Consider the following 9,960-nt stretch of genomic DNA (forward strand, 5'->3'; position numbering starts at 1 on the left):
AAGAGAATGTATTAAATAAAAAAATTATATAGCAGGTTTTTTTTTAAAATTATAAATCTAATTTTTAAGAATCAATATTGATTCTTAATAATATTTTTATTTACATGATTCTCATTGACAATACTTTTATTTACATAAATCTTAATTAGAGATAAAGAAAAACACTCGAGATCTAGCTGAAGTGTCAAGAGCATTGTGCTCTTGGAAAGTAAAAGTCTTAGAATTTAAATCTTCACCTCCTCATACAATGTGAGCTTTCACCTTTAGGGTGAGTATAAAGAAATTACTATTCTTATTGTGTAGTCCAAGATCCATGAATAAAAATAAGGAGTGCTTTTAAGCTACCATGTTATTCATGATATCTACTTGAAAGATGATACAGTAATTAACCATAGAATAACTGGAATTTCTCCAATATCTATATTTCTAATAAAATAAAGACTATGCTGCTGTTACCTGAAACCTGCATAGCATAAATGCTTTGTGTTGTATGCCAACCAAATGACAGCCATATTTATTTATAATATCAAATCATAAAAGAAAAACCAGTCATCATATGATGCATCTACTACAGCTGTTAGATTTTGCTAATCTGATTTCTCTTTCATCTCCTGAGTAATGCTAGTCAGGATCACCAAAATAAAATAATCATCATCAGCTGACAATTTTTGCAAGTAGGCCATTCCTGAGAAGAGTGGAAAGCCTTCTCAGGTTGTCAGGAATGGCCGATGCCATGCCAATTACCCTTTTCAAGAAATGTGCATCAGGAAAATAAAAGTCAAGATGGCATGAAATAATTGAAGGTAATCATGAATTATTATGGTCTGTCGTATTTACAGTAGCAGTAGAAAAGAATGAACAGATATGAATAATTTCCAAACAAAATTTTGGGGCAACTCTTGATCCTTCTCTCATTTGTAATATTTTTCGCAGATACATGCCTAAAAACAAAGGAAAAGCTAGATTGATTTCTTGCATATGAAATGGCTTCTTTGTATTTATCACTAGCAGCAACCTTATGGTGGCGCCTTGAAATAGATCTCCTATCTTTCCCATGCCTAAAGTATTCTTCAATGGAGTCCTTCCAGCAAAACTATCATGGTGGGGGAGTGGTGGTTGTCATCGAATTACAGAGGCAGTGGGAGGTGGCAGGTGGTCTAATATCTCTTTGTGATAACTCTGCACGTCAACGATCAGGTAGAGTGTAACATACAAATTATCATTTATTAAAAATTGAACACACATTATCTAACAAACTTCTTTAGGCTGATCAAGGAAAAGTACCATTTCCTGCACTGTCAGAATTCCACAGATGGCTTTTAGTTTCAGGCGTTATACACAAGGATAGAGAATGAACACACGAAATGCATAGAACATCTAGCAATTACTTCGGACAAGATTAAAAAGAAAGAAACACACAGATGCCTGTCTGGATGCTTCCGCTGAAATTAGAAACAACCAAACAATTTCATCGGATACTCCAAACAGTGCAACCAACCAACTATTCACTGCTTGGAAACTGGGGAAGAAAGTAAAAGGAACTAGCATTCATCATGACTATGGACTAAAGAAGAAGGCAATCAGCAATCTACAGAATGCTTTTGTGACACAAAAGTGGTACTTGTCAAAATGCTTACAGAAGCTCAACAAGAAATTGACAATTAACTTGGAGAAAGGGGGTGCAAGAGGACCTAATGGCTTTACATCTTTCCAAAAAATGTAGCTCGAAATAATGAGGATTGGAGAAAAGAACCCCCATGTAGCCAACCCCAACTAGCTTGGGACTAATGCTTGATTCAGTTGAGTTGAGCTATCAAAAATTAAACCTTAGGAAAAACAGATTATACTATTATAATTGATTCCACATGCCAACTATTGAAGAACTTTTCTGGAACAACATATAAGATACCTAGTTTAAACTCTCAGCAATTCATAATCCCATAAAATTGAAACTAATAACCAAATGTTTACCTGAATAACGAAATTGCGCCTCTCACAATCCAAAAACATGCTGATACTCCAATTTACTTTTTTCATTATTTTATCCCTTACTGTGGAAAAGCTTAATTGATCCCTGGAAGTAAACCGATCGACTTCGTTGAACCAGAGGCAGGTAAATAAATTTGTAATAGGAATATGTTCTCTAATTATAACACAGCCTTCCGGAACATCTGGAAGAACTCAGTCATTAAGCTACAAATTCAGAGATATAAAGCATGAAGAACATAACTTCATATATGGAACTATGCACATACCACTGGTTATGGGAAGCTTAGCCCGAGTATATGGTGTTAGGCCCTCCTTTTTATAAAACTTAATATGGTAATCAATGGATGCATTGTCATACTTTCCAGCAGCTTTGTTAGCTTCAGCCTCTACAAAAACATCAAAACGCCTATAATGTCTTGAGATTGCAAAATTAGCATTTTGGCTCCACAGAAACCTGGAAAGGAAAAGAATAAGGATCAAATTGTATTTATATTATCACAATGAGATGAATCTTTTAAGTTCCAGACATGTAAAGTACAAGAGAATTAATGAGAATAATGTCTACCAAAACTACTTTAAGAATTGATATGTCCAGATGCACTATGAAGCAACAGAATGATAACAGATTGCCTTGTCCCATGCAACTCAACCATTTATTTCTCTTATAAATGCTTAAACCCCAAAGGAATTTCCCAAGTGAATTAGAATTTTAAACTGGAGGTTCCAAGTTCAATTCACATTATGGTAGGGATATGATGATTTATGGAATGATAGTGGCTACCCCTATTAAGCAGTTACTGCCTAAGAAGTCTGCCAATGGACAAGGAAAAGGAGAAAAATGAAAGCTTTCTGCATTTTTAATTACTTGATATGAATTTCTGTTGGTAATTAGAATCAAAACCTCACAATGTCAAGCAAAGAACTGAAGAAGCTAACGGCAGTTCTAAAAGATCATGGAAACCTCCAAATATTATACTGAGAATCAATAAAGTTTTGATGCAAATCAACCAGGAAATTCAAAAACTAATTTAAGTTGGGGATTCATGCACCTGACATATGGATCATTCATGACTGTTTAGTTAAAGCAAAATAAAAAGAGAAGTACCTCTCAAGAACTTTATATGGATCCTCAACAAGCTGGAGCTTCCCATCAATCCATACCGAATATCGAACATTAGGAAAGATCCTATGCAACAGAAGCTTTGGAACCTTTAAAACACAGGAAAAAGTAATCCTTCAATTTTTAGAACCATCATAACAGGTTTTAGGACAGGTTTTAGGAATTAACACAACAAAAATAATGAATTTTAGGATAAGATATAACTACAAATGATAGGTCAAAATGAAAGTTTTTCAGCTGAAGCAAAAGCTCCTGCTATGCCAGGATTCATGAGAATTAAAATTCTGTCTGTGCCCACCTATGAGCACAAATGAATTTACAAGCAAACATTTTATTTTCTTCCTCTTCTGTGCACCTACTCGTTTCAATGCTCCTTCTTTTCTCTTTTTTTTTTTTAACTAGATTCTGAGAAAACTTGGACATTGTTCTCTCCATTGATAAGAGATAGGAGTGAAAATTCTTTTTACCTCAAATACTGATTTTAATAATCGTGTTTCTTATACTATTCTTAGCTCATTAAATTGATATCGAATATGGAATCTAATTCTACACAAATAATAATTCCACAAACATGTATTTTTTAAATAAAAAACAAGATTGCTGACTACTTTTAGTTGTCTTATAAATATAATGTTGATTTTGATCTTTTTAGCAAATTTTATTTCTTTTGCACCTCACCCCTCAAAGGGGCACCCTGCCCCTTGTGCCTAGGCTCCAAGACTCTTAGTGACTTGTGCATTTAATAACTATGCACGGTAGATAAAAGCAGGAACACGCCCCCTTCTCAATTGCTTTAAAAATTAACAAAAGCTCCATTCAACTTCCTATTAACATTACATCTTGCAACCCACTGATGAATGAGGCCAAATATCAAGTCTTGAAGTCAAAGATAAACCCGCATAATCGACGAGAGGGTTATTATGCAAAATTATCCTATCTGCCAGTAGCTTCAATCTCTCTATAAGGAATAACCAAAGGGAAGAATAAAAGAATGCTACAGCATCTGATGCTTAGTGCAACAATATCCAGGAACTTTATTTTTATGACCTTTCTTAATATCCCAAGGGATTTTAAGAGTTAACAACTAAACATTTCCCACAAAATCAGGAAATGCTGCTGGCCTGATAAATTTGTGTCCTAGACAATTTCTTTCCGTGCCTCTCTAGACTATAGAGAAACATGAGCCCCGGATAATTGTTTTAGACTCAAGTCTCCAGAATGTGTTCAATATAAAGGACGTGTTCAATATAAAGGGTGAACAATCAGAGATAACTTCCAAAGGCATTGAAGGGAAAGAAGCAGTACATGCAACTATATAAACAAACATGAACAAACAAAAATAAGCATCCACTTTTAAAAACCTATGTGCTAAAACTACTTCCCCGCCTTTGATGCTAACAAATCTGGAAAAGGTGCATTAGATTAGGCAAATCAACAAAAAAAAGAAAATTGACCTTTCCATTACGTCTTGAATCCATGTATGGAATGTTATGAACAACAATAATCCTCCATAATCCAACTTTCATGCTACTATCCAAGACATTGGAATTCTTCATATATGCTTCAGTATCTTCATCAATAAACATGTAGAAAGGAACATATTTTGTTGCTGCTTCACCAATGTTCTTAGGCTGCTGTATTATGTCATAGTTCCCTGGAGAAAGTCCAATAATAAATAAGGGAAGGATGAATAAAACAAAAAAAATTCAGCAAATTGACTTATGCACAACAATACCAAATATGGCTGAAGCAATAATGACTTCATGAAACTGCTCCATCTCCCTAAGATCAGCTTCATCAATATCAAATCCAGTCTGAAAACCAGGTTTACTTCCTTTGACAAATCTGATAAAAAGAATATGCATCAGCAGAAAAATCAGATGAATTTACAAAATCAAATAACCAGAGCTTGCTACTATGTTGATCACACATTAACTCTGGGATTAACATTGAAATAAAATTCCCATACAAAGATAAATAGACATTAGTGAGAAAAAGGATAATCAAAGTGGTTATGGCAGAGTTGATTTTGTTTGGTGTCTTCAGACCAAGGTCAGTCAAGGAAGGACATATACCTTCACATCTTTCTTAATGCACTTGATGCAGTCCATTAATATATCTAAAGAGGCAGTAGGCCCGGTCCTTACTTCATTTATATACAAAATTCTTTAGTTCTGACTATTGCAAAATATCAATTAATGAATGGCTCTTGTACAGTCATATTCCCCAATAAATACCCATTATGGATTCTTACAATGAACCTAGGAAATCCGACCTTCTCTCTCTCTCTCTCTCTCTCTCTCACACACACACACACACACAGATATGCACCATCCCTCAAAAATTATTAGCAAGCTTTGATGTAATTTACCTATCTGCATTCCCTCACGTTTGCATACTTTACTTATTTACTCACATCCATTCACCATCATCATATACTTACCCAACCCCCTCCACATTCCACCTTACACCTCTCATAGCTTGTCTCCCCAATCTCCCATGGACAAAGGTCCAAACAATTGCCTGCTCTTCCTCTCAGGCCTCTCCCAACCTCATCCCTCTCTCCTATCCCCATCTTTTGACACAAACAACTCAAATAAACAAATACTAGAGGTTAGTAGACAACAAAATCATCTATAATTCATTTAGGAAATCTTCAATGTTTGTATGTTACAGAACCAAAATTCACAGAGATGATACATACCCACAGTGCACTGTCATTGACTCTTGTATGTCAAAAGAAACATTCCTCTGTTCTAAAGAAGGATATCCACCAAAGTCAGAACCTCCATGTGGTTCAGTTTTCACTGGATTTGCATCAACAACATATGTCAGGTTGTGAAGCACTGGTGATACTGATGGAGAACTAGGCATTCTGGCTCTGGCTTGCTCTGCAGGGAGATAACATACCGAACACGCTGAATGACAAGCAAACAAGAAAAAGGTCAGTATTATGCAAACAGGATTCATGTTAAATGAAGAAATTTTATCAAAATTATGATTTTTGATAGAGTTTATATCAAGAATTTATCTTATTAAAAAGAAACATAAAAGTCAGTTGTTCGTGCGATAATGAGAGCAACATATAAACTTGAAGATTTTTACCATCTTTATATTTAAAATTATATTTAGCTATTGAAATATGTTATTAGAAAGTTCATAAAGTTATTCATTCCAACTACCCATGCAGAGACCAGTAGCAACTCAAAACTTACGGCGTGGTCCAAGCCGTTTTCTACTGGGTGGAGGAGGAGGTGGGAGGGAAAACTTGCGGCATGGATGGTCTGATGAACCACCACTGCCCTCACTAATTCGATGGGGAGGAGGAGAAGGAGCTCTAATCCTGCCATTTCTTTCTCCAGTGTGAGAAGGATCCATTTCCAAAGCGAGAGTTGAACGGCTCTTCAAGTTTGAACTAGAGCTTTCTGGTGCACCACCATACAAAATGGACATCAATATATTGTATCAAGCAGCAAAACAATGAACTGGTAATCAATTGATGGCATCTTTTCTTTCATTTAGGTCGAAGCTCATAAACAACTGTCTTTAATTCTGCTAACCAACTAATTATATCCACTTATAATTCAATCAAGATTTCTTTTTTCTTAACTACATTTGGAACAAATGGCCATACTCTTTAAAAAAAATTAACTACATGTGGAACAAATAGCAACAATTCTCAAAATTAACTACATTTGGAACTAATTGCCACATTCTTCAAGGATTAACCACATTTAGAACAAATGGAAAGTGAATTAAAACAAAGAAGCGTAAAAAGAAGAAACCTTTACTAACAGGAAAAGAACCCCAAATGAAAACAAGAAGAGCAAAGGTGACCAAAAGCACCATAGCAACCCTTTTCCGACCCAGGTAACGGCAGCAAATAAAAGGGATAAAATGGTCTTTATCTTTATCCCTCACCAACATTTTCGAAGATGGTTTTCTTGAAATACCACAGCTACCTCCTCCTCCTCTTTGACCCAATGACAACCCTCCTATCATTGTTTTTTCAAACCCACCACAGCACTTGTTTTCATCTCCCTCCTTCGTTCGTGTCTTTCTTTCTTTCTTTCTTGTCCCTTTTCAAGAATCACTTCTCAAAATATTAAAGAACTGAACAAAACCAAATGCCGAATCCAAAATGGCTTTCAATTCAAAGATTCACAACTGCCCGCTTTCTGTTCCTTCCCTCTCTCTTTGGATCGATTAGATTGGAGTTTTCTTATTGTTTCCCCGCAAAGAAAGAAAGAGAGAAGTTTGTAGCATGACAGGATTCCTTTTATTCTTGTTATTATTAGTAAATTGTTTTATATAATTTGTTCTTTTAGTTAGTTTGCCATTTAGAAACCTTTTTGTGATCAACCTTTTTTCTTGTCAAGAATTAGATCATTACTCTTATTATAAGCTTTTTTATTGAACTGTGTTGCACTATTATGTTTTGGAATATATAACTTATTAAAACTAATATACTAAACTAATATTTATCTAAACAATATATTTCTAATACCTATAAGTTTCCAAATTTCTCCTAAGTAAACAATTGATTAACTAATGAAGCATTTTCTCTAACTTTGTCTAGGTGCATTTTAGCAAGCGATTTCTTGCTTAAAAAGTGCCAAAATGCAAATAGTAAAAGGAAAAAAAAAAATTAAATGGTGCCATGTTTATTTAAACTCTTACCTCAGCTTCCATCGGCAATTGTTTTCTAAAATTATGAGTTCAATGAGTGCGAGAAAAAATCTTTATTCTTTAACTGGTCGTCCTAAGACTTCCGGTTATGAAAAATCTAGAGTTTTTGATGTGCCTATAATTGATATTAAAGCACACACAATCCTGATTCATTATCCATTATCGCTCTTGCAAATGGAAGAAGATAATACAAAATCATGGACATCTCTGTTAGGGCTAACCGAGCGAAAGATGTGAGTTACGATTTACAGTGTATAGCTTCTTTAATTTAAAATGGTTTTGTAATCATTAAGTATAATTCTATTGATTTGAAAGTAAAGAAGGATAAATGGAAGTTTATAATGTTGGAAATTTGTTATGTTTCGTGCTAGGCTTAATAAGATTGAATCCTTTGCTCTAACTTGGAGATATAAATTGATTTCAGTTATTTGATGAAGACTAGTTTCTTTTTATAATGGTTTTGGCAAATTAAATTATTATAAATATTTGCAAAAAAATGGAACAATAATCTAAACTAACGGAAAAATAATGGATCTTGAGGTGGAAAAAGAGCTTTAAAGATTAGAAGATTAGAAGGTTCAAACTATTATTAGCACTCTTCAAACAAGATAGTGTTGCAGCACACTGCAGGCTGCATGCCTTAACATGCGTCCTTATAATTAAGAATCCTCATTTCACTCTTAAGAGATATCAAGCTAATTTTATCTAAAGACACTCGAATATTCCTTTTTTTTATTCTTTTTTTTATTTTTATAAAATCTAAGCCTGATTTTACAGTTAGGAACATCTCATTCAAACCTATTTGTTAAACCAAAAAGTAGAGTTATGCTCAATTAAGGCACACGAATCAGGGAGAAAAGAAGTGCAAGCAAGAAGAATGTGATTGCTGATATATAAAAACATCATTGTTCATATACAAAACTAGGATCTTAAATTATGCTATATATAAGTTGGTAAATTCACTTTATAGTCATATATAAGTCATACAAGTATCCATAAGTATAGTATAAGCATTTTGAAAAAGACCCTTCTCAGTTTATTAGTTCAGGCAGCTCTCATAAATGCTTCATAAGCAATGACATTGATTTAGGAAAGAAGGAACTACAAGATAATATTCTTAGTATATGTTTTTAATTGTTTATTATTTATAATTCCAATAAAACAATGAAAATAATCTTAGGTAAATTCAGTATAGATTGCCATCCTAATTTGTTAAATATTTTTCTAACATTTAAACTTTTACTCTAAAGTATCTCTAATAATAATAATAAAGAAAAAAGTTTATAGCTAGAGTACAACTAAGAGTCATTACCATCCTAATTTGCTAAATACTTATATCAATATTGTCCTTAGTGTGCAATGAGCTTAACATGTGAAAGTGTAGCATATGTTTTTAGAACCTTTTTTTTTCTTTTTTCCGGAGTCATAAACTTTGTAAGATGTGTAAATAAGAATCTTTTGAATTTTATCTAATTGAAGGCTTAAATATTAATATAAGTTCTCCATTTGAGAAAATTAAGATATTTAAGACAAATAAGAAGTGACCCTAATTTTGGACTTATGGATTTTATAGGCTTCAATGAAAATTAGAATGAACTTTTTAGGGAATCAAAATGGTAAAAATACATTGATGCTTAATGATTTAATAATGAAAAGCACGACTTTTGTGTCTATTTATTAAGGATTTGGAGTTCTTTTGGCGCGAGAGAAAGAGTTGTTATGGAAGATAGCTTTCAGTAATCATTATTTTTTTATAGAGAAAATTAAATTGCATTACGATTTTTTAAAAAAATATTACTGTTTTATGCACTCTTTGTTTTATAATTTTATCTTTCAACATTCTTACATTTTCTTTTGTTTTTGTAGAATTTCAGAGATGATGAATTGAATGTAATCTGTATATTATTGATTCTGATCTTTACAATTTGATTGTTCTGGTATTTATATACACATATACAACAGTAGCCTAATCTACTTGGTTGCCTTGATATCTCTGTCCAACGCCCCTTTCTTCTCTGGGAAAGGTTGAAGCGGTCTTTCCCTGTCACAGGGATGGTTGCTCCCTTTCCCTATGGCCAGTGATGGATAGCCCAGTATAGGCTTTTATGCCTGTGCAATGTCTGAGACCATGCTTTCCTTCTTACTGCTTTCAACACTCCCCC

At 33.7% G+C, this 9,960-nt stretch overlaps 1 protein-coding gene and 2 long non-coding RNA genes across 3 annotated transcripts; 2 read left to right on the forward strand and 1 right to left on the reverse strand.

Annotated features, from left to right (window-relative positions):
* Nucleotides 1-789: 789 nt before the first annotated feature.
* LOC8273574 (probable hexosyltransferase MUCI70) lies at nt 790-7,503 on the reverse strand. The gene is given in 10 exon segments (XM_048379569.1): nt 790-1,062; nt 1,065-1,179; nt 1,972-2,171; nt 2,256-2,443; nt 3,095-3,198; nt 4,564-4,763; nt 4,845-4,954; nt 5,814-6,027; nt 6,325-6,534; nt 6,895-7,503. Coding segments are annotated over 10 exon segments (1,803 nt in total). The 5' UTR covers nt 7,112-7,503; the 3' UTR covers nt 790-817.
* LOC112536708 lies at nt 1,069-1,855 on the forward strand. The gene is made up of 2 exons (XR_003080678.2): nt 1,069-1,197; nt 1,266-1,855. It is a non-coding gene; the product is annotated as an uncharacterized LOC112536708 (long non-coding RNA).
* On the forward strand, nt 5,925-6,630 carry LOC125371148. The gene is made up of 2 exons (XR_007217440.1): nt 5,925-6,053; nt 6,300-6,630. It is a non-coding gene; the product is annotated as an uncharacterized LOC125371148 (long non-coding RNA).
* Nucleotides 7,504-9,960: the final 2,457 nt, after the last annotated feature.

The sequence above is a fragment of the Ricinus communis genome, chromosome 9, assembly GCF_019578655.1.
Source record: "Ricinus communis isolate WT05 ecotype wild-type chromosome 9, ASM1957865v1, whole genome shotgun sequence".
Taxonomy (NCBI): Eukaryota; Viridiplantae; Streptophyta; class Magnoliopsida; order Malpighiales; family Euphorbiaceae; genus Ricinus; species Ricinus communis.